Here is a 23,431-nt window from a genome sequence, read left to right on the forward strand (position 1 = left end):
TCACAAGTCTAAACACTGACCAAAAGTAACCAAGTATATCCTAGATATCCTACACCAAACTGCAAGGCATCCATATTCCTGTCTCAATGTTTGCGCCTTTTTTTGGTTCAAACGACAGACTATCTACGGAATAGACGGATACGCCCTCAGCTATAGCCTATATCCATCGTTTATAGTTCCCCTCCCCCTCGCTCACCATAAATCCCCCCCCCCCAGCACTCCAATGTGGCTTTATCTTCGAACACTAGTGTCCTTAGCCTACTCGTTACAAACGACAGTAACCTGGCCCCTCCTACTCACCTAGACTCCTGTTCGGATCTATCACATCTGCAAAACCAAAAAAGAAAAGTCCGCAGCATGCTTCATTGCATCCTCCCTTCTCTCGACCAGCAGCTTCTCTCCGCCCTCGACCTCATGGCCCGCAGGCTGTTCCCCGGCCAGAATATGGCGTTTGGACTAAGCCTGTTCCTCTTCACGTTTATGTTTCTGCCGACGCTGGTGATGCTGTTGGCCGTTGTGGTGTTCTTTGCAGTGTACTACCCGCGATTGCGGAAGTCGACGTCGACTCCGCGCTTGGATTCATGACCGCTGAGAGCTCTCCATCGGTGTTGATCCGTCGGGTGAAAGTGGTGAGTGTTTGAGGCTTTGGGGGGTTTGATGGAACGGGTGGCTAACCGGTGTAGATGTACAATAGGTTTACGGAGTCTATGATGGTTCTGGAGTTATGGAGTTTTGCTTTATCGGGACTATGCAGCAATGCTGTGCTGGATGGTTTGAATATTCTGGTTTATTATGCCAGAGGCGGAAAAGTTGCGTTTTCTCAGCGATACCAACGTCATGTACTATATATACCATCTTGTTTGGAATCAACGAGCTGGATGATTCTAAGCCACTTATTGGACCTCGTCAAGCTTGTTACCTTGTTTCTTTTCAGATAATGAAGCCAACGTCTCTTATGAGCCCTCCGTCCCCTAGGCCGTAAGTTACGATCCAGCGATGATGTGTCCAGACGGGTATGGATAAGACAAGGCGCGGATGGTGCAAACGCAGCTCGAGTGCTGTCTTCATTCCTGCCATAAGAATCATATATGCAGCTTCCCAGTAGCAAGGCAAATACTCCACTGGGCAAGCTTATCAAACACCCTGAAGTCAGGTTAGCTTTATCACTGACAGAATTATCCTCCCGTATACTGGCAGCACACAGGACTGTCTTAAATGGTCACCCTAATATACAACTTTCCTGATTGACTAGCTCTTGGTTGTTCTGCCGTTATTGATCTTATTGACCTGTGCCGGGACTCAATGGCTTAAAGGGAGTGAATAAGATAATGGTCAGGGAGAAGCTGTAAAGGTGCTAAGCTGGGTGTGTTTGTCCTACGGGCCCCTATTGCCATGAAGCAGCTTCCCTCAGAATGAATACCTGCAGCTGTCCTAGCCTATGGTGTGGTGAATAATCAATAGTAGTATTGGTGAATATGAGATACTCTTTCATTGTTCCGAGACTTCCCCATTCACAGCAGCTTTTCATTCTTAGATCTCTTCCAATCCACTCTGCCAGGTACGCATAAATACTTCACCCCCCACGTCTCCCTCTTCCATCTCCTTGCTCTCTCGCTCAAGCTTTATATATCATGCGTCTTATTTGGTTCGTCTCTTGAAGGCTTCTCTACAGCTCTTCTCTCTTGATCCTGGTTGCCCAAAATCTACATTCTCGATAGAGGGTCATACTCCGGCCCCAATATGGCCTCCTGCTATCCAGTGGCACCCAACTTCCCCTTCCATGTTCTATCCAGACAGACATGCTTCCGAACCCTAGTCACATGATACACTAAGTCAAATATGAATTAGTACGTAACTAGCGGTTATGTATCTAATGAGTAACATTATGTGACATACATAGTAGTAAGCTACTGGTATGGGGCATACGACGCTTCTAGAAGATGCTACGCAAACTAATCAAACAGGGCGACTTGCTCATCTCGCAATTCTGTCAACAATGTAGCTCTCTTCTGCATCTCATAGCCTGCTACTGCTGAGAGTCAGGGCATTCCTGAGGCTATCCAAAAAAAAGCAGGATAGATAGGGTTATTGGTACTGGTTCTGGTAGCGCAAACCCCACCCTGCGTGCCACTATGCTTAATCTTCTGATTGCTCTGACGCCTTATTGGGCATGAAAGGTTGAAGGCTAATGTGTCAAACCACTAATATTATTAGACTTCTCAGCACCTGCTTGATTATGTATTGTGAAATAGTGAATAGCCCTTTTGTCTATGATGATGACCCACAACCTCCCGCGATCGACCCATGGGACGACAATTCACAGCTTCCTTCCCTTAGCCCTTCCCCGCATCGTACATTGCAGCCACACCAGGCAAGTCAGCTCGGATTCCTCCCATTGGCTGAATGGGAAGAGGGAGGCGAATACGAAGAGCGACCACCAAGATACGTTCGCTATACGATTGAATAGAAACTTACACTTAACACCAAAAAAGTGGGTAGTGTGACTGAAAAAGATTTGGTTGTAGCTCCCAGTGATTACTGGGAGGAATTTCTGAAAGCAGATCTCGAGAATATGTTACAAACGAAAAGAAAGCGCCACCAGCGAGTTTGATCTGAAGGCACCGCAATTACGGTATCAGTTAATGACCGGACACAGAGCCCTCTCGAAAAATTCCGCAGCTCTACTAACATCAATTGGACACCAGTCGAGAAGCAACTGCGTAAATGGAGCAATCTGCTTCGGATTGGAAAGAGGCTTAAGGTTACTATTGCCTTTCAACTATAGGCAGGATGATGATGGTACGCCAGGAAGAGGAGACAAAAGGAGCCGTGTGTCGGCGACCAGAAGAATACTCACTGAGTGTGAGGCACAGACCGACGCGGAGGAAGAAAGAACTAGACGGCCCTCAAGTTGGAATCTTGTATATGGACTGATGCGATGCAACGTTCGCTCATGTCCTTTAAAAATCCGAGTGGTGCTGGGAGGATCCTATGGACAAGAAGCACTATAAGCTCAGGGCCCCGCATCTTGAACGACTTGTGGATTATGTTGATGACGGTGGCAACCTAGAGAGTCATGATGACGTCCCTAATGATATCCGCCGAGACCTGGTCCTGGAAAGTCAGGCGGGAAAGAAATCTAGAAAAGCTGACGACGCACAAGCAACGGGGGTGCCATATACTCCAATCAGCATCAATGTGCTGCCGGCACAGACCACACGTGCCTCGGTGGTCGCTGAGCCGCCGGCCAGATCTTCATCTCCCGACCAGCATCCTGTAATCCCTGGGCCTCGAGAAGAAGCTGTCAGGAAGTACTGCAGATGGCTGGAATCACGGGCCACTGATGAGGCGTACAAAGCTGATTTTCGGAGGATCTGCAAGGTAACCCAGGAAAATCACCTAGATCTTGAGCTAATCCTCGAGGATCCAGACCCTGGCTTCTTTGTTAAGCAAGGGATCAAAACTGGAACTGCTCGCCGTTTTGTTCGCGATATCCATGAATGGGCCAGATGTTTGAACACAAACATGGCACTCGAGGAGAGCGCTTGGGAGGTTTTGGATGATGTTGTTGAATAGGCTTTCTAGGCACCTCTGCTTTCCAAGCGTGAATGCTATGCATGGGCCTGCCTAGCTTCGTACGGCAATCCCGTTTCTGTGCGTTGAGGAGGGTAAGGGGTATCGATAGTATAATCGTGGTTTACAGTATACTGAATATTATAGACTCTTTTGGAAATCCACTTCAAGCATATAATCCATGACCTTCGTAAGCTATTGCGCCATGGCTTTCAATAAATGCTGGGCTAAAGAGCTTGCCAAAGCATAAGGCCATCATTGTTTTGTAGGTTTGCACGCAAAATGTCAAGAGAGTAATTTCGCTTATTTAATACGCAGATAGAAACAGCTTGCTGGGCATGGCAATTATTTTACATATGCAAAACGAAGGAATTTGCAACTCATTAGAATACAGCTAATTGGCTTAGCCAGCTGTCAAATCGTAATCTCATAATATCGCCCAAATTCGTTGACCCATCCGCTTCCACTGCCACTTGCTCCATGCGGAGTATTTGCTCTATATAATCACCCGCGCCACTGAGTTTCAAAATATGTGCAATAGCACGGTGAACGCCGAGAAGTCGAGGAGAAGGTGGGTCAATAGTACGGTGGGGACTGAGCATCAGCGTGCGAGTAACAGGGAAGAATGGGTCACGTAGAAAACCACTCTCTGTAGAATCAATACTGTATTCGTAAGGTTTGCCTGTCGGCTCAAAGTATATTTGAAATTCCCCGAACAACCGGTGGCACTCAAGCGTCAATGTGAGAGCATTCAGAGGGCTATCGATCTTTGGGCCATCAATGAGATGGGTGATGCCAGGATCAAACATATCCAGGATGCGCAGCACGTTCTTCTTCGAATCGGACTAGGAACCTATCAGCAGAATGTAACACAGACAGTAGATTTACTCATACCAGTTCAGAATCTCCAGGGGCAACTGCCATTAGACAGTGTGGTATTATATGGGCGACTTCCAGATGAACAAAGTTGTCATGGGGTTCAGAGTCTAGTCGCTTCCCATCATCATCCTCACAGTTCTTATCCTTAGCACGACGTTTTCTGGCTTCTGCAATATCGAATTTCCTAGTCACTACGCATCGATGGTGATCACGGATGAGACAATCGTGCCTGAGCAGAGATATGCGCTGTTTTGTTCCAGTCGGCGTAGACGGTTGTATCGCGGACAATGACGTAGGTGTTGGTTGCGGCGTCTTTACAGATGAAGCTCTGACTGGATTGCGTCAGCCAAATGGAATTATGCCTGAGAAAGAATCATCACGGACGCACGTGGTAGAAAGAATTGAGTGACCATAAAGTCTGCGAATTCTTCCACAGCACCCATAACTTTGCCTTGCATAACTGCATCCCATGAGGCAAAATCATTGAAATAAGACACGGCTAGAGCAATATCAGAGTTGACATTAGTTAGGCACTCATAGAGATAAGTAAAGAAAAAGGCTAGAAATGAATCTTTTGATGCAACGTAGTTGAATGTGCTGCGGATAAGTGTTGCGGGCAAATAACCCTTCTGTGAAGTTTGCTCTGGGCCATAGTGTTCAGTAAGCGCATTAAGTAGACTCCTCGCCGTCTGATGTTGCTGGGGCGTTAGGAGAAATAGTTCTGAGAAATTCAGAGCATCCTCAAGAGACGACTGATGCCTGTGCAAGGACATTGTCCTTCAGCTTAGCATGAAAGATGAGGTTGTGAAGCTTCCAGGACGTGATGGTTTGGGTGGACGGATTTATGACGGACCGGAATGGAGGGAAGTAGTCTAACTGTATTTGAGTGTCCATTGTGCCGCGCGTCTACAATTGCATCACATGACATTCACCTAATTTGATGACCCGCCAATATCGTCTTTTTCTGATTTGTTCTTTTTCAAGCAAGCATTGATGTGAACACACTTGCATGCGAAATCCTAAATGGTACGACGACTCAAAACACAAGAGCACCAGACTATGTAGGATCTGCAGTACAAGGACCAAGGGAGGTTTAGCATCTGAAGCAAAAGAGTGGTAATCTCAATTTCCACTGCACTAGCATGCAATGGCATGTGAGCTGGCAACATGACAATCACACCTGTAGCAGTTGGCAAGTACAGTAGCTTGACTCCCGCATCAGAACACAACTGCTTGACTCGCTCTGAGTGATGGAAAGATGCATTATCCATGACGAGCACAGATTTTGGCTCTGGCCATCTGCCGCAATGCTCGAGAAGCTGCTGAATAAAATCTTCAAAGAATTCGGCATCAGTTGAACCTTTAAAGATACGAGCCATCATGATGCCATCTTGAGCATATGCAGGTAGAATCTGGTAGCGTTGGCCCCGATGAAATTTTGATATTTGGACAGGTGTCACCCCAAGTGGAGCCCAACCAGGCCGCCTAAATCCAATCCGTTTGTCACACCCAGACTCATCAACGAAGACCAAATGGTAGGAGTGAAACTTGGACAATTTATGTTGATAGAAATCTCATAGCTTAGGGTTCTGTTCTTTTGCCTTTTGCTGACATTTCTTTTTCGTCCAGCCCTCCTGGGAAAGGGCTCGTTGGATAGTTGACGATGATGGCAGTATACTAAACTCATCCCATAAAAAGACGGCCATTTCTTCTAAGTAGAGGCCTGGTTTTTCAGTCAGATGGTCGCAAAGGGCATCGACCATTGAGGCGGTGATGCATGGTGCCTGGCCAGTGCGGATTTGGGGGGACCTCGCTGTGCCAAACTGACGCATGTTCTTGCGAATATTTGTGATAGAACGCTCAGAATATTTTGCAAGCCTGGCCATTTGCGATGTAGTTAGTGTTTTCTTACTACGTATCATATGGACAATCATTGTACGCTGCCAGGACTCGAGGTTTCGTGCCATTGCTGTGGCCTTATATGTTGATGGTACCTTGGTTGTAGGTTGCGTTATCAGTTGAGGTGACATCCTGGTAGTTATTGGAGGTGTACCTTTAGTACCGTCACAATACAGCTTATCCAGACGCTTCTTCGTCCTTTACCACGCGTTTCAGTATCCGAACAGAAAATAATATTTCCGTCTAACGATATACAGATACCTTAGTATGTCTTGGCACATTAGGGTTCAAAAACAAGTTCGCATGTCACGGTCATGGAAAGCGAAGCTGGGTGCCACTGTATATTTTTATCTATATATCATCATGCTCAGCCTTAACTCTTATCCTTCCTTGCCTCTCCAGTCCTGGAACTACCGAGCATTCGGGTTGTCTGGTAGAGTCCTCGACAGTTTCGGTTGTGAGAGAACCCCAGCCTCCCTCATAGCAGTGTATCTGGTGTTTTCGTACTTGAACCAGATCTCAACTCCCCTTTCTGCTCGGAATAGTGCTAAAAGGTACCCAGCTTATTCAGATGGCAACCCGTTACAAGAGCCCCTATGCTGTTGCTACAGTGGTCGCCACTCAAGCTCGCCTTGGAGGAGTCTTGATCATCGTAAGTCACTTAGAGGAGACGAGAACCCTCCCAAGTTCTGAGACGTTGACGTGCATTGACGATGAGCCAGTTGGAACGACACATACGCTATACCGCTACCGAGAAAGAGACCGATGGCTTGGGTTTGATTGCCCAATCGGCAATCTTACGGAAGGAAGAGCGAAGAGCATCAGGGTACTACTCAAGACCAAAACCCGTGCTCAGAGAGCTGGACCACTCCAGGGCTGATGTGACACCAAAGAAGGCTCAGGTGCTGTCCGAGCTATGGAGTTGTTTAACCTCCAGGATAGGGAGATTTCGGCACGGTCGTCTGCTACAATCACCATCCGATTCCACTCTTGGAGCCAAGATTAAATGGCGAAAGGAACCCGACGGGAGGGCAGGATATCCGAGTAAAATATTTGTAAAAGAAATTTACAAAAGGAGGCGCAGACGCGTTTTGATGTTTTGAGGCCAGTATGGTTCTCGACAGCGACGCGACTAAAATACGCGTCTTCAATCTTCAATCTCAGCGGTTGCCCGGTATTACTTGATTCTCGAACGGCATGAGCAGTCACTCATGCTAAAGATCTGCACCGAAAAAGAAACTCACACAGCTCGATATTGCTGTGGTTAAACTAATGGATCCTGCCTGAGCTCTTGCCTGGTCCAAGAACAAGGAGGGTCATGCCCTCGAGCGGGAGACAAAGACGCCAGCTCAATATTCGGCGTCTTTGGTCCAAGTTCGAGGGAAATTGATGTCGGGCGACGGGTGCTGTGTGTTCTGTTCTAAAGGCTGCGGAGTCTTCCAGAGCTGCGTTGTGGTCCCCGACTTTCGAGGGCCAGGCCCTCTATCAGGGTTCTTGTACTAACTGCCTCTGGTTTAGCCATGGTAGGTACCGGTGGGCCATCTTAGAAGCAGTCCGAACAGCTTCACCTGGGAAGTATCACAGTCGATATCAGGTGCTTCTGTACCAGATGGAAAGACAGGAGTTGAATCTGCGGAATGCTCCTCTCTGCAGCCCAGCCTACTACTATGTTCTTCTCAGAATCTTCCAATTCTCATCAGTTTGGGTACACCCTTCGCACCTGTTATACATGATCATTGCTCAGAGTCCATGTTGTGTTATGTGGTCTACACCTACATTGTTGGTCTCTTTGGCTTGCTAACGATGGGACAGCACGGGGTCAAGTAGCAACCCTGGCCTAACATAGATATTAGCAGCAGAACATGTAAGTCCCAGCTCATTCAAATCCTTCCTCCTGTACTAACTTACTTGAGTTATGAGGCTCGTCCCAGAAGATTCATGGTGCTTACCTCTCTATTTTTATTACTACTATTGCATCTTCCTGGTCTCTACAACTTCATATACACTCCATAAGAGTGGCGGCTGCGGCTCACAATAACAATGGACCAGTAAAACCCAACTTAGGGCCTTCATTAGGTTGAAAGACTCCAGGCGATGGTTTGGGTCGAGGCAGGCGTGATCAGCGCGGATTAACCTGCCACTAAAGTCTATGGATTCATACCAGGGGGTGGCTAACTTTTAGAAGTAAAAAAAACCATTTCGTACGGGCTAGACGGGAAGGCCAGGCAGGAGGTACAAGACGCCTTAAACACACAGGCCATACTGGCATTCATAACTGGCATGTGCGCCTCTTCCTATGTCGGTAGCTCATCAGGAGTGTCAAATGGGATGTCTATCAGAAGTTTGGCTCTTAGAAGGAACACATCCAGTAGGAGGCGTGTGATGTTCACAGGTCTGGAGAACTTCTGGATTAACGCTTTTATCTGGCGCACTTTGGGTTGGTCATCTTATTCATTGGTGATTATTGGCTGGGGAGTACCTCCCTCATCATGCTGGTCGCAGCAGGCAAAACTACAAATGATATGAACGCCCGGCCCACCAACCTTTTCAACGTCGCGATTACGAGCGCGTGTACTACCACGACGATGACGAAGATTGTGGCGTCGATGACTATGATTATTCTGACTCGTACGATGACGAGGACGCATACCAGGAAGCCTTCCATCATCAGGAGACGCAGTCCGACGCCATAAATTCATCCGCACCTACTTCCACCCCTGCTGTAGCGACCCCCACACATAAGGTAGAGCAAGTCGCCAACACTGCGGAGTGCAGCTTTTGCTTCACCCCCTTCCCCTTCCCCTCAAATAACTAGCTACACAAACTCATTCAGTCAGAACACATTCAGGGAAACAGTGAAGCAGGGGCAGCGTACCACCTTGACATATCTTCCATGCCTATCATAACATCGTCCGCCCCGGACTCATAGAGGCAACGCCTAGCCGGCTGAGCGAGCTTAAGCACGGATTTCGCTCTCGACAGAGCTAATGGCCATATTTAAAACTGGGTGTTCAGAGAACTAAAAGGATCTATGGAACAATCCATCCTAGGGGCTATTAAGGTTAGGAGGTAATGTCTGCCTGACGAGGCCGCGTTCTTCTGGAATGGGGATGACAATGTGGCCCACGGCGTTGAAATGTGCAAAACTTTTGGGCAATCTTGTTCAGACTTTGGCAACTCAATTTGAAACTGCTGAAAGTGCCCATAGGCGCGAGCACAGCCTTTCCGCCGGTGCGAAAAAGGATATGATAGTATGTTTCGTGATTGTTTCGGTCAAGATTATTGGTTCTGTTAACGATTTTTTAGCACACCTGGACTGATCGACACGTGGCTTGCCGAAATTTTTGGTCGATTCGGGAATGCCTTCACTGTGTGGCTTTTCCATGGGCAGTCGGCCCACACTGGGGACTTCCGGCGCAAAGGCCTGACGGTCAACACCACCGCGGAGCTCCGCACCAAGTTGCGGGGGCTGGACCTGCCGTCGTCTGCGAGTTTGAGGACGATCGTGCTCTCCTCATATTCCACCTGGGCGGCCAGAACCATCACCCTGAAGGGGGGCCGTGCTGCGTCGGCCGGGGAGGGCAAAGTCAAGGCACCTGCATCGCGCGGCGGCCCGGATGATTCGACCGCCAGCGACAGGCATAAGACAGCTGTTCACCACCAGGTGTATGCGATTGATAAGGGCATGCCCCATGGCCTTACACTAGGCGTCTCGAAGCATTTCTCGCTGCCTAAAAAGCCTGGCATGGTTTTATCTTACAAAAGCAGGATGAGACTGCTATCCCATTCCAGCCTATACCAGCTCCCATGTCTTCATCCCTCACGCAGATCGGGTCTGGGAAACTGGCCAAAGCGCACGCCAGGCTGTCCCTACAATCAATTTCTCTGAGAGATGGCAGCGAGGGAACGTTCACCATCGACCGAACAATGACCCGATCACGTCTCCTGCCGTAGGACGGTTTCGCGGTCATCAACGATGAACTCAAAAAATTTTCCAAGCAGGCCAGATACATGGAGATCGGCAAGCCCCGTCCATCCTACACCACAATCTCCGGATCGAACCGACAAACAACCAAGGGAGGAACTAGGGCCTGCAAAAGAATGGCCGAGGACAGCTGTGGCTGAATGACACAGCAACAAAACCGGTTCTGGAAGACTATATCGCGCATCGCCAGAATAAGTACGGTTACAATAAATTGCACAGCAAGCATATGGCCATCAAGCCACGGATGAATGGAAGTGGTCTACCCCGTTGAGCTTCAGCCGATGTTCACGGGGCCGGCAAACCCCCAGGTCGATGTTAAATCACCGCGCTCTGGTACATCGTGCGATTGATGAGAGCCAAGCCTCCCCTCTTCCCGAGGAGCAACACAACGCCGACGCTCAGGCTGGATCGCTCAGATCTGCTGCATACAGAGGGGGCGTAAAGCGGGGATTGATAATCGGTGGTTTTCGATGCACCCGCCTTCGGCGAAATTCTATCGCCGTGGTTATGGCCACAGTTCGATGGTCGTTTGTGGCGGAGATACTCTGCCACATGCTTGGCCAGCGAGACAGTCGGTTGGGGGTCCAGGCCCTGCATGACCTTGGCCTTCCATTGGGAGACTTAGAGCGCATGGAAGAGCGGTTGACACCACAGAAGGAGCGAGTTGGTTGCTGTACATAGGGTAAGGCCGCCGCTACTAAGGTTTAAAGTACAGACTCCTACATGAAGTTCTGAAGCCCCAGTTCCAGGCAGCCTGTCGGGCTGCACTCTCACTGGGGGTTGGGTCGGCTGCTGATGCCCCTAAACCCTTGCACCTGGCCCCTATAGGTTTTTGGCCAGTGAGCCGCGATCAGTGGGTTAAGGTATTGTTGGAATACATGAGATCTGAATTGCAGGTAATCGTGGTTAGAGTACCAAGCATCTATTTGTTTACGGAAATGTGCCTATTTCGTCTTATAGTGCATCAAGCATTGTTAAAAAAACAAGGTACACCGTAAGATACTAAGGCCCGGGGCAATGGATATAAAAAAGGACCTTCAACGAAGCCTATTTCTCACTACCCGCCGACATCAACCTCGCAGATTCCGCATGATCCTGAATATGTTGCACGTGGAAGTCGAAGCTAAGTTCCCCAACTAGACTCTTCATATTACTTTGACAACGAACAACAAACAAGTCAGCAAGTTCCCAAGACACAACCAAACGAGAGAACATACCTCAACAGCTCCTTTAGACTGAAACTCACGACTGACCGCAGGACCTCCAACGCAACAAACGCCGAGAACGCCGGGTCCTCGACGTGCTTGATATTCAGCAACTCCTGGTCGATCTTCTGCAGCTGGCGCGCGAGCGGAAAAGAAGCCCCAGCCGACAGATACGGCGGTAGGGGTTGCGCATTCGTCACGGACGCAGAGAGGTGGCAGAGCAAAGAGGTGGTGGAATGGGATCTGAAATCCGCCGATCCCAGCGCGATGAAGCCAGGCGGCGTACCCATTTATCCTGCGGGTCGAGCGCACCCTTGTCCACAGCGATGACGTCGAGGTTCTGCGTTGTGTGGGCCATGAGCGCCATGCTGGTGAGGATGCGCTGGATCTCCGCGATGATGCGGTCGTAGACGGGTTTAGGGAATTTGCCGCCGATGGGTGGCTCGAAGGTGCTAAAGTGGCTGTGGGCGCGGAGGGCGTTGAGGAGCATCATTACCTCCTTGAAGACTTTGTGGCGGGTGGTGGTGAGTTTGTAGGAGGCGGACTGGATGTCTTGCACGTTGCCGAGTTCGTCTTTAAGCCAGAGCTCGATCGTCGTGTGCATGCAGCTGTAAAACTTGGCCAGTACGAAGAGTCCGCGTCCTAGGGCTATGCGTAGTTGTGATTTGGCTGTTATGGGGTACGGGAAGATCACCCAGAAGAAAGAGATGGCGCAGCCTGCGGCTACGGCGGCCAGTTTATATGGTCCGAAGAGGTAGATGGGATAGTATGGTTGGCCATTTGATGTTCCGACTTCAAGACCGAGCTTGCGTACCTACTAATGATTAGATCAAGTTCTTGGATATTGGAGGTCTTCCTTACTTGCAGTTCGTATCCAACAATCACATTCAACGTGACAATAGATACGATTATTGCACCGAAATATTGAGGCACCTTGATCCAGAAATAGTACTTCAGGACATTGTGAGCATCGGCCAAGAATCCAAAGACAGGAAGCATACCTCGAAGACATTGGCAAGATAGAGGAAAACAATGACACCTGCCGTCTTTCCATCGACAATGTACCAGACAATGAAGCTCAAGACCAGGGAGACCACGGTAGCAGCAATTCGAGCAAAGAATCCAAACATGGTCTGTCCGCTCGTCGGGTTCATCCCGATTACAATAACAATCATGGCCCAGATGCATCTCTGTCGAATAAAGAAGTCCTGTGTCTGATGCAAATAGGCAAGTATACCGACAGAGAATGATGCTGCTGCCACGCGAAAACCAAAAACGCTCTCTTCCGATTTGATAATGCGAGAGATATGCCGTAAAATATTACTACCACGTTCAAATAAGTTGGAGGGGGCCATATGTTCGGGATCAGGAAAATGTTCATGCCCATGTTCCTCATGAATATCCCCTGGATCAACATCTGATGATCGCCTGCGCACTGGATCATCCTTGGTGTCAGCGTTGAGGGATAGCCACTCCAGAACAGTTTTCTGCTTTGGAAAGATCAATCTATTTCGCTTCATCGTACCATCCGCCACCTTGCTATCTGCAAATTTGATCAAGTCGAGCGTTGCTTTCAGCAAACCATCCTGCAAATGATCCAAATAGAGGATTAGGAAGAACTCGTGTCTGACCTCCGAGTCAGATGCAACCGGTCTCTGACTGCCGTCTGTGGAGGCGTTATCGTCGTCCATTTCGGAAATAGAAAAAGCCTCGAGTGATGCCAGAGCCCTTAGAAGTTCTTTCCGGCGCGAAAAGAATTCCTGTAGCTCATGGCCGAATTTCGATGCGAAATCTGGGTCTAATGTATCGAGTTTTCCTCCTCTTGATTCCTCATCGCTCCCGCCATTGTTCTGCTTCTCTAGCGTCTTTCGCTTGGTGAGTTCCAGTAACAGTAATGTATAGTGCAAACCCGACATCATCATCCCGGCTGATTCCACAAGCCGCCTATGGAGGGTTTCGACAACCTTTTGTATCTCTGATACTCTCAAGGTGTGCTCCTCTGGCAGCTCAAATACTTCCGCCGTGTGTTCGCCCTCGTTCTTGATAATCATCTCCAAAATCTCTGGTAGCATGGCCATGCCTGAGAGCGGCAACAGTAGACTGCGTAGAAGGTTGTTGATATGACCAAGATCTTCCGCTGATAGTTTACCCCAAGCCAACTCGTCCTTGGAGTAGAAGAGGTCGGCCTGCAGCTTACCATGCAAGGCATTGAGTTTTGTCAGCGCCGTTGTTAAGTGTTTCCTCTGTACATCCAGTTCCGATTCGGTACTGGTGCTGTCCCTGTCGTGCAAACTTCGGGCAGTCCTCGTTCGGTGCAACAGTCCCCGGGCCCCTGTCCAGGCTGTACCGGACGATGTGCCCTCGACAAATGAAATCTGGGCCTGCATCAAGGTATCGATCTGAGTCACGTAGTTCCTAATATCATGAAAGACATTGCCCCGGCTTGTGATGGGCAGGATAAAAAGAGATACACCTGTGGCCACTGCAAAGCCGAGCAGAAAGCCTTTGAGCAACCTATTGATGAAGTCCAGCCCTTGGGGTACTGTTATGAACATCCCCCCTCGGGTCATGGTGACGCAGGAAAAGATGGAAAAGGCCACCATTGTATCTTGCAGCTCCATAGGCCGCCATGCGCGGAGGGTGTTTGCGGCCCTAAATGCTTCATTAGTGAGTTTAAACTTGATTGAAGAATTGAGTGATCGAACCAGATCATGACGATCAACCACACCCCAGAAACAGCACAAGCATCACTGTTATAGCCGTTTCTTACACTCTCGCTGGCATCGGGCGGTGTAGCATGTTGTCTTGCTTTCACAGCGGAGAAGACTGCCAGACAGCAAAGTGAAGCAGATACACAGACTGCTATGAGATTGAAGAGCATGATCTTCATGAACTTGGCACGAGGCATTAACGCTTGAGCTACAATAGACATCAAAGCTGCCAAGTAGCCGATGGTAGTAGTGATATCAGCGACAGCGCTGCTTTGGTGCCTTCAACGATATTAGAACCCATCGAGAAGAGTCATGAGAAGAGGACTGACATGGCAATCACGATGGTCGGGGGTAATGCCCCCTTCAACATCATGAGGAAAGTCCTCAAGTCCAGCTCGAGACGTAATCGCCATGTTCGCGGATCAAGGGCACTGTTTGTCGTCAGTCATGTTCTGGCCCTTGTGAGAAACCAATCTTACCTGCACAGCCGAGCCGATTTGGAGGGCCCAGGGCTCCCTAGGGGAATCATTAGAGCTAGGCTACTGCTTGCAGTAGCTGGTTTGAAGATGTAACAGTTCCTCAATAGATGAATTGTGCAAGGATTTATCTCTGCGGCATCGTGAAAAATGGTAGGAGAGATTCGCCATGCGATGCGATTTCGGCTAGCACGAGTGGTTGTCTGGGGATCGGCTTGCCGTTCAGCATCTTGTGGCGTGCCGAGACAGCTGCCGATTGGGCTTGGTTAAACCTTATGCAATGATCACCGGGGTCTGGGAGCCTTTGCGGCGCTGAGTATGAAAATGTATGCCATGGCTCGTAGATGACCAAGTTCATCGATGCTGAAGCCTATTTCAGCGCGGTGGATGAGGACAATGCAAGACGAGGGAGAGGTCGCTGTTCTCCAAGTGTCGCTAGTATCACGTGTTTCTCATTAACACCAGACTCCAAGGCTTGAGAGTACTGTCTACGGAATATGGAGTTACGAATACAGGATTTTTGAGGAGACTATAACTACATGCTTAATGGCTTTTTCATTTCTTATCCGTCTAGTAGTCGCTTTAATAATGTAGTATGATGGTTCGAAGCTGGGATACTCTTCCTCCAAACGAAGCGGATAAAGTCTCTGCCGTGGCTTCTTGCAATAGAGTCGCCATTAGTATGAGGATGACTATGACATCGTGCAAGCCAGGATCGTGTAGAGTAGAAGAGGGCAAGCGCACTTGATAGGGTATTCATGTTGCTGCCATAGTATTGCTTTCTACGAAACTGCAGGTGGCCATATTATCTTGCCATCATGCCATCATTCAGTATATATCTTGCACGTCAGAGCGACATACCCAGAATCCCCGGGAATCATTAAACTCTAAGTAGTCTTTTAGGTCTATCAAAGATACCTTAAATAAAAATAGCAACAATGGAGAATCATCATATTTGAATTATGATACAGGATGATGCAATGTGCATCATCACTGCGGTGGCCTGTCAAGTGCCTCAGGCACCAAATTTCGTGGCAAATGAACTGTGCCGCTTACCATTTGATATTTCCGGCGCTCAGCCACAGTCGCACAGCCACGTTTAGCCCGGTGGAGAGGATATGGGGCCGAGGATCGTTTAGTTCTTTACCAGAATCACTGGGTTACTATTTACCAGCAGTGCCTTAGGCTGGTCTAGGTCTCACTAGAATTTTCTGAATGCGGGAAGTGCTCAACTATCGAGTTGTACTCTTGTCTCTTGGGGGTGTTGGGATGTCTTGTCAAAGTCACACTGGTGATGTCTTTCTGCGCTCTTCTGATTAGTGATTTAAACCGACTGGCATGGATTACGTATGCTTGGAAGCTGTGTGACGTATGACGGTATGATGTTAAAAGGACAGTAAATGTTGTACACTAGAGCGTTAGCTAGACTGGGGTCAATTGTTGCGTGTTTTAACTTCCACAGAAGTTCGGAGAATCCTGATTTCCGACAGTCCAGAAACCTTGAAGTCGCCCCTGACCCTGACCTAGCCAATCACAGCACCCCGGTTATTTCATCGCCTTAGGTGTCATCTCGGATGATTGGACACCCAGCCCTACGAGGCTACCTAGCTACGAGGCGTAGGTTGGCGTCCACTTGACGCTGACCTTAACTCGGTGCTGCGTATGATTCCTGGAACCACGAATCAGTCAGACAGAGACCAGATGGCTGCTCAAATATTGGGTCAATTTTGAAGGACCTAGGTAACACTCTTTGGCCCATTATTGTGCAATAGTGCATAATGGTTCAATGTTCCATCGACTTACCTCAAATTGGGAACGATCTCCCCCGCAGTAATGCCGCACTAAATATGATTAACTAGCTGTGAGGGATTCTCATTCCGCAGATGACAGTGTGCCAGAAGGTCAGAACAGGCTAAATGCGTAGTACAGCAGACCAGGAATGACCTTTGTCATACATGTCACTAGGCATCATAATTAGTATTGAGGGCTCTACCTGCGATGAGATAGTACTATCCGTACATAGTTGAGATACTGGCATACTGCCCGCTACTTAGAGAAGCCCCGATAGAGCGACGCGTGATCGATAAGAAAGATGAGGCGCAGCTGTGCTCTGATTGGCAGGAGTCGGGTGATGCCGTGGTCCAAATGAAGCAAAAGAGGATCCCTAGTGGCTTGGCAGTCATCACTGGCGTTCGCCAAAAGAGTGCCTGCCAAGCTCCTTCATATAATGCGACGCTCGTCGATTCCCCAGGAGAAACTGTTGGCATTTTCTGCAAGCCCAGCTTCTCTTCTCGAAGCTTGACTTGCTTCTTCAACGGTTTTTCGTTCCTACAATCCAATATCTTCCCATCCTTCTTTCACCACCCTCATCTCTTCCACTACTTCGGTGATTACCCCTTCATCCCCCGGTACATTTACATCGACTCTTCTGGAAATTAATGCGTAAGTTGTCCCAGATGGTCCCCTACTTGCCGAACAACGCTTCTAGGGGTACTGTCTTGTCTCTCATCTTCCACCGGTTTTTTTGGCTTCTCTGGGCATTGTGTCTTGGCTCCGTGTATCCAGTAGTTCCAAATCTGGTATTTCTTCTTGGAATCTTGACTGACATCTTCCTCCTGTCTAGACCGTATTCACTCGTGGGCGAAAGCTCACGCGTCTAATCGCAGTTCGGCAACTCAAGATCCCTCCAAGCAACCACCGAGCACAACCCAAGATTCCGAGGCCGCTGAACCTCGACATCATGGACAAGTGAATGAACAACCCGCGGACCTGGCAGGTCCAGGATCCAACCCACCAAATCAACAAGAGACGTCCAAGCGAGGACTTGGCGTCCGCTTCAAAGATGGCATCGTCCGTTTCGGCAGACATACTAAGACGGCCTTGTTCCACAGCTGGGTCAATGTCCTGCTCATCTTTGTGCCCATTGGTATCGCCGTTGAAGCGGCAGGGCTCGACCCAGCGATCATCTTCGCAATGAACGCGGTTGCCATCATTCCTCTGGCCGGAATACTGAGTCACGCGACCGAATGTGTTGCCATGCGCCTGGGAGATACCGTCGGAGCACTCATTAATGTCACGTTTGGTAATGCCGTGGAACTGATTATCTTGTGAGTTGACAATGTCGCCGTCTTGTTGCACCAAGCTAACCCTGCATAGCATGTAAGTTACAGCATCCAGTATGATCTGCTCGGGGTCTAAACTAATCTTTGTGATTCGCAATCAGTATTGCTTTGGTCAAGGTCGGTCATATCTCACGGTCCATCATATAATTTATACTAATGTCCACAGAATGAGATTAGAATCGTCCAGGCGTCCCTGCTAGGATCGATCCTAGCTAATCTATTATTAATTTTGGGAATGGCATTCCTCCTGGGCGGTCTTCGTTTCCAGGAACAGGTGAGGCCCCCACGTTACCCTCATAGAAGATGCCGCTAATATCGTTCAGATCTACAATAGCACCGTCACTCAGATGAGTGCATGTCTCCTCAGTTTGAGTGTCACCAGTCTGCTCTTGCCCGTCAGTATTCCACATATTCCCCAGCTCTCAAATGGCTCGCGCTAACTCGCAATAGACCGCATTTCATGCATCATTCTCCAATGGCGCATCGGCCGACCGAAACACTCTCAAAGTTAGCCGCGGAACCAGTGTGGTATGTTGGTTTTCTTCTTTCTTGGCAGACCAAGCTTACATGTGAACAGGTGCTGCTCTTGGTGTACATTCTTTACATCATCTTCCAGCTGAAATCCCACTCCTACCTCTATGCCAGCATTCCGCAGCAGATCATCGACGAGGAGTCTCATCCAGGAGTCCTGGCGGAGTTTATGAATAGCTCCTCTGATTCCTCCAGCAGCTCGTCTAGTGATTCAGACGACACCACGACGTCATGGACGACTGCAAAACGCATCAAGCGAGCGATGAGACATCGCAGACGCCGCAAGTCGAGCACCAGCTCCAACCATACCTCCTCTGCCATTTCTGGCAAGAAGTCTCCTGCCGACAGCCAGCCTGTATTGACCGAGAAGCGAAGCTCTACTGAAGAGCAAAGTTCCGGCCACTCTGCCGATGCGGTTACTTATGCCATTGACTTCGCGGATGATGGTCATTATGAAGCGGACGATGACAACCGTCACCAGTCTCGCTCGGTGGATTTTGGCCAAGGATCCATTGGGGAGCATGAAGGATCCAAGAAGGATCGTAAAGCCAAGAAGCGGGCACACAAGAAGCAGAAAGCTCTCAAGAAGGAACAAGAGAAGAATGGTGTCAAAACCAATGGCTCGTCGGCTCATCGACCTCCATTGCCATCTTACGTCTCTGCTCCTGTCAGTGATCGCATGGTTTCGTCCCCGTCGGCCGATGAGTCGGCCGGACTTCCCAAGAAAAGCCTGTTCCGACCTACCATGCCATCCTTGCTGTCCAATACTGTGTTTTCCGCTACCAACGCGAACAACGTCGCACCAACATCTGGCAATCCTCCTGGTCTCCGACGCACACGATCTCTTCCCTCCCAGATGAACCGTCCTCCTCCCGTTGGAAATGCCGTTCAATTCGCTCGCGGGGCCGCACGTATCCCAACCACGAGCGACGTCGTCACCAACAATGTGGCGCCCGAGCATGAAATGCCCGAGATGTCGCGCACCGCTGCCGTGGTGATGTTGTTAGTGTCCACTGCCCTCGTCGCTGTCTGCGCCGAGTTCCTGGTGGATGCCATTCCCGAGATGATCAAGAGTTCGTCGGTAAGCGAGGCTTTTATCGGTTTGATTATTCTTCCTATTGTCGGTAACGCGGCCGAGCACGTGACGGCCGTCAGTGTCGCAACCAAGAACAAGATGGATCTGTCGATTGGTGTCTCCGTGGGCAGTAGCATTCAAATTGGTGAGTCTCGTCCCTGTTTTGGCGCAAGGGTTTCTGCTAATCCGGGTTTAGCAATTTTCGTCACTCCTCTGGTGGTCATTCTCGGGTGGTGCATGGACAAGGACATGTCTCTGTACTTCACATTGTTCGAGACCATCTGCTTATTTGTGACGGCGTTTGTGGTCAACTTCCTTGTCCTGGATGGCCGAAGTAACTACCTCGAGGGAGCGCTGCTTATTGCCGCCTATGTGATCATCGCGTAAGTGTCAACTCCGATCCTGACATCATGTTGAATTCCATACTGATTGGATCCTAGCGTTGCGGCCTTCTTCTATCCTCCCCCCGGCGATCAGTCTATCGACGTCGCTAGCGCTGGTTCTCATTGATCTGGCACCGGAGTCTAAGAGCAGAGGAATAGAGCTCTCTCAGGGATGGCATGTTGGCTCTGAAGGAGTTATGTAGCGACTAGATCGTCCGATGTGGAGACGACGCGAAATTTAATGCAGAGGATTGAGTCAGGAGAATTATGTGGCTCATGCATATCGAGCTTTGTAATGGAAAACTAGCTCGTTGATTATTGATTATGGCTGTTACAATACTTGATACACATACAAATTGATAATGTCTTTTCTGAACCCCTTTTTCTAAAATTAACCTCACTGAGCGCGTCTGTCCATGGCCCATGGACGATCCCGTTGTTCCTGTCATTCACCCCTTTCGGGAACGGAACCCATCCACTCCGTCCGGTTCCACCCATCCCTGGATGATAATCCTACGACTCGATAGAAGACTACCTTAGTAGCAGTATGAACATCAGTATTATTCAGTATCTATCCCTTGTCCCAAAGAATCTTCCGGAACCTGAGGGAGTAGTGATCCCAGAAGAGGGGCTGTGGCTGGGCACAGTGGGACGAGCGCAAAGGGCCACAGTCACAGCCACTCAATATGACACACGTGGCTAGTTACCATAAATACCTCACGGCCACTGTCCATGCTAGGTATCTTGTAGCTAGTAACTCCGGAGTAGTCAGTCATTTACGGAGTCCGGAGACTTGCGGATTATGCATCTCTCTATCTATCTACTCCGTACATCATGCTAGTAATATCTGTCGTGATACTCTGTACGAAATCAAGCACGGAGTACCTTACTAAGAGTACATACTATGTACTCCGTAAGTACATACTCTGTAGGCAAACCCCTCTAGTGTGGCTCGTTAAGGCTGAGGGCATTGTTGATTGTTGAAGGACCAATCATTTTCCACTTGTGGAGCTGTGCGGGTGTCGGTGTGGCTAGTATGGGTTCTGCTCATGCGCGTTGGAACTGTTGATTGGGTGGCAGTGGGACGGTAGGGCCCGTGACCAGCCCGGTTGTGGCGCCAAGCTGGGTGAACACTGAACTGTGAGTCTGTGTCTCTTTTTGTTCGCGCTGGTGTGCAGGCAGGTGGCTGCAGGTGTGGGTGGTATGGATGGGACGAGTCAGATTGATCCTTTTTTGAAGGATTGGGGATGGGGGATGGAGGATGGAGGTTTTGGGGGCGGCGGGAGGTGTTGCTGGGGAGATTGAGATTGGATATAGTCTATGGATGAGATGTTTTGTTTACCGTACATACTATGGATGGGTTTGATAGACAGGGAGAAAAGTATGAAAGTCAAAATTAGTAGTTTAAATGCATAGATACACAGAGAGTACTTCGTAGTAGTATCAATATCTATCTAGTGGTTATCAGATGAGGCTGTTCAGGGGTAGTTGGTCATTTCCCGCAAAAAATGTATCTGCCTAATCTGTCACCAAGCTCGACACATTTTTTCTCCATCGAAACTAATCACCTGGTGGATACGTCTGTTTGTGTCCACCATCGGCTCCCTTTTATGCAGCTGTGGAGGCCATACGCGCCGAGAGCACACATGAATGATGAATCAATAGTATCGACTCCGTATGGAGTACGCTGTGTATCGACAGTAAATTTACTCCGTAGGCCGGAGTAGTAGTATCTAGTATCTAGTAATCTACTCCGTACTAATAATGTCTAGGATTGTCTAAGCTGGAGCCGTCCGGACTAGGACGACATGAATGACCAGAGTGTCCCTGTCCCCCCACTCCTCAGCAAGACATATAAGGCCCGACAGCTGCTGCACTGAGCCCCTCCTCTCTCTCTCTCTTCCTTCTCTACATACTCCATCTAGAGAATCCTCCTGTGCATCTATCTATCTATCCCCCTTCTTCTCTAACACACCCCACCCCAACACCAAAAATGTCTTACTACGGCGAAAGAGACAACTACTACGGCGGTCCGCCCCAACAACCCTCTTACAACCGCCCACCATACGACCGTCCCCCCTACGACCGCCCCCCCTACGACCAGCAACAGCAACAACAGCAACAACAGCAACAACCCCCACAATACGGCCGGCCCCCGTACGACCGCCCGCCCCAGGACTCCCCCTCTTACGACCGCCCGCCCCAGGGCTCCCCCTCCTACGACAACCGCCCCCCCTACAACCAGGCCCCCTACAGCCAATCCTCCGACCGCTCCGCCTCCTACGACCCCTCGCGCCCCCGCTACGAAGGCGCCCCCTACAGCAACTCGCCCGCGCCCTCCGGCGCCCGCCCCCCGCAGATGCCCCCGCCGCCCCTCCCCTACGGCTGGGCCCAGGAATGGGAACCCAGCGTGCGCCGCGCCTACTTCGTCGAAACTGCCACCGGCCGCACCCAGTGGGAAACCCCCTCCCAGGGCGACGGCTCGCGCGCCGTCGCGCCCCCGGAGTCCGCCGGCTACTATGCCAGCCCCCCGCCGCAAAATGGAGGTTATTACCCCCCGCCGTCTGGGTATCCGCCGCAGCAGGGCGGCGAGGGATATCCGCCGGCAGAGGAGAAGAAGAAGTCGAGTGGCATGGGTAGGATGATTGCGGGTGGTGTGGCGGGTGTGGCGCTGGGAGCGGCCGGCATGGCGCTTTGGGAGCATGAGAAGCGTGAGTTCACCCCTTTCCCCCTTGTTCCTGTATTTCTGTGTCTGTCCCTGTGAGGTTTGGTTTGGCTGATGGTTCATGTAGGCGAGGATGAAGAGGACGAGGAGCTTAAGCAGAGGGTGGAGGCGCTGGAGGAGGACCGCGAGTATGACGAGGCTCACTCGCCTGCCGCGGATGATTGGTAGATGTAAACCTTTCTTGCTTTCTCAGTCCTAGTTGAGAATTTCACTCTTTATTGTAAAGGATATATGAACGTGGTTGAGGGTGGGAGTAGACTCATATGTCTTACAATACGATCCTGGCAGTATCTTGCAGAGTAAACGTGCCAAACGTTCCTGTAGATACTGTATCTACCCCTAACCCAAACCGACAACCTCTTAAATCTAATAATATAACCCACCCAAATCTATAATATACCCGATGATGTCATCTATTAAACCCGCCTACATCCATGATCCCGTGACTCCGCGAAGCAAAGCCCAAGCACCATTCGCAGAGGACAAGACAATCAGCACCCTCCTCACTGTTAGCCCCACCAGCAAAGAAAAAGGAACTCGGCAAAAATGCCAAAATACGTGAGTAATTCAACCTCCATGTTGTGATACCCAAGCTGAGAAGGGGAAACAGAGCCTCGTCATCCAGTACGACGGCGTCGAAGCATGGCGGGAACATAACGGGGAGATCGAACGATTGTGAGTATCGGATGCTTTGAAGTGCTACGCAGCTGTGGTTTAGGGATAGGGGGCTATCTGACGAGAAGTATCTATGCATCTATCTAGGACCAAGGATGGGTTTGGTGGGAAAGGAGCGACGGATTTTACGATTTTCATCTCGACGAGGAGTCTTCCGCCGATTCATACTACTTCGTAGGTATCTTTGTCTTG

The 23,431-nt window shown here is 49.6% G+C and overlaps 7 protein-coding genes across 7 annotated transcripts, besides 5 other annotated features; 5 read left to right on the plus strand and 2 right to left on the minus strand.

Annotated features, from left to right (window-relative positions):
- Nucleotides 1-414: 414 nt before the first annotated feature.
- ACLA_055180 (uncharacterized protein) lies at nucleotides 415-585 on the plus strand (the record flags this gene model as incomplete). Its single annotated transcript, XM_001274896.1, has 1 exon — nucleotides 415-585. One exon carries the CDS (start codon nucleotides 415-417, stop codon nucleotides 583-585), a length of 171 nt encoding a protein of 56 aa, XP_001274897.1.
- Nucleotides 586-2,991: 2,406 nt separating this feature from the next.
- ACLA_055190 (uncharacterized protein) lies at nucleotides 2,992-3,576 on the plus strand (the record flags this gene model as incomplete). The annotated part of the gene is made up of 1 exon (XM_001274897.1): nucleotides 2,992-3,576. One exon carries the CDS (start codon nucleotides 2,992-2,994, stop codon nucleotides 3,574-3,576), a length of 585 nt encoding a protein of 194 aa, XP_001274898.1.
- Nucleotides 3,577-3,956: 380 nt separating this feature from the next.
- ACLA_055200 (HNH endonuclease signature motif containing protein) lies at nucleotides 3,957-5,225 on the minus strand (the record flags this gene model as incomplete). Its single annotated transcript, XM_001274898.1, has 3 exons — nucleotides 3,957-4,418; nucleotides 4,468-4,784; nucleotides 4,841-5,225. 3 exons carry the CDS (start codon nucleotides 5,223-5,225, stop codon nucleotides 3,957-3,959), a joined length of 1,164 nt encoding a protein of 387 aa, XP_001274899.1.
- Nucleotides 5,226-5,642: 417 nt separating this feature from the next.
- Nucleotides 5,643-6,419: a mobile genetic element.
- A 3,036-nt stretch (nucleotides 6,420-9,455) lies between these two features.
- Nucleotides 9,456-10,305, plus strand: ACLA_055210 (uncharacterized protein; the record flags this gene model as incomplete). The annotated part of the gene is made up of 3 exons (XM_001274899.1): nucleotides 9,456-9,602; nucleotides 9,743-10,099; nucleotides 10,144-10,305. The coding sequence occupies 3 exons, from the start codon at nucleotides 9,456-9,458 to the stop codon at nucleotides 10,303-10,305; spliced, it is 666 nt and encodes a 221-aa protein (XP_001274900.1).
- Nucleotides 10,306-11,033: 728 nt separating this feature from the next.
- Nucleotides 11,034-14,625, minus strand: ACLA_055220 (uncharacterized protein; the record flags this gene model as incomplete). Its single annotated transcript, XM_001274900.1, has 7 exons — nucleotides 11,034-11,151; nucleotides 11,554-11,675; nucleotides 11,828-12,355; nucleotides 12,403-12,492; nucleotides 12,543-14,193; nucleotides 14,247-14,531; nucleotides 14,582-14,625. The coding sequence occupies 7 exons, from the start codon at nucleotides 14,623-14,625 to the stop codon at nucleotides 11,034-11,036; spliced, it is 2,838 nt and encodes a 945-aa protein (XP_001274901.1).
- Nucleotides 14,626-16,873: 2,248 nt separating this feature from the next.
- On the plus strand, nucleotides 16,874-19,966 carry ACLA_055230 (putative membrane bound cation transporter; the record flags this gene model as incomplete). The annotated part of the gene is made up of 9 exons (XM_001274901.1): nucleotides 16,874-17,136; nucleotides 17,395-17,835; nucleotides 17,952-17,967; nucleotides 18,017-18,124; nucleotides 18,174-18,245; nucleotides 18,301-18,378; nucleotides 18,428-19,601; nucleotides 19,653-19,839; nucleotides 19,897-19,966. The coding sequence occupies 9 exons, from the start codon at nucleotides 16,874-16,876 to the stop codon at nucleotides 19,964-19,966; spliced, it is 2,409 nt and encodes an 802-aa protein (XP_001274902.1).
- Nucleotides 19,967-21,832: 1,866 nt separating this feature from the next.
- On the plus strand, nucleotides 21,833-22,732 carry ACLA_055240 (WW domain protein; the record flags this gene model as incomplete). The annotated part of the gene is made up of 2 exons (XM_001274902.1): nucleotides 21,833-22,550; nucleotides 22,632-22,732. The coding sequence occupies 2 exons, from the start codon at nucleotides 21,833-21,835 to the stop codon at nucleotides 22,730-22,732; spliced, it is 819 nt and encodes a 272-aa protein (XP_001274903.1).
- Nucleotides 21,894-21,940: a microsatellite.
- Nucleotides 21,941-21,984: a microsatellite.
- Nucleotides 21,944-21,973: a microsatellite.
- Nucleotides 21,998-22,062: a microsatellite.
- Nucleotides 22,733-23,431: the final 699 nt, after the last annotated feature.

The sequence above is a fragment of the Aspergillus clavatus genome, genomic scaffold (assembly GCF_000002715.2).
Source record: "Aspergillus clavatus NRRL 1 1099423829794 genomic scaffold, whole genome shotgun sequence".
Taxonomy (NCBI): domain Eukaryota; kingdom Fungi; phylum Ascomycota; class Eurotiomycetes; order Eurotiales; family Aspergillaceae; genus Aspergillus; species Aspergillus clavatus.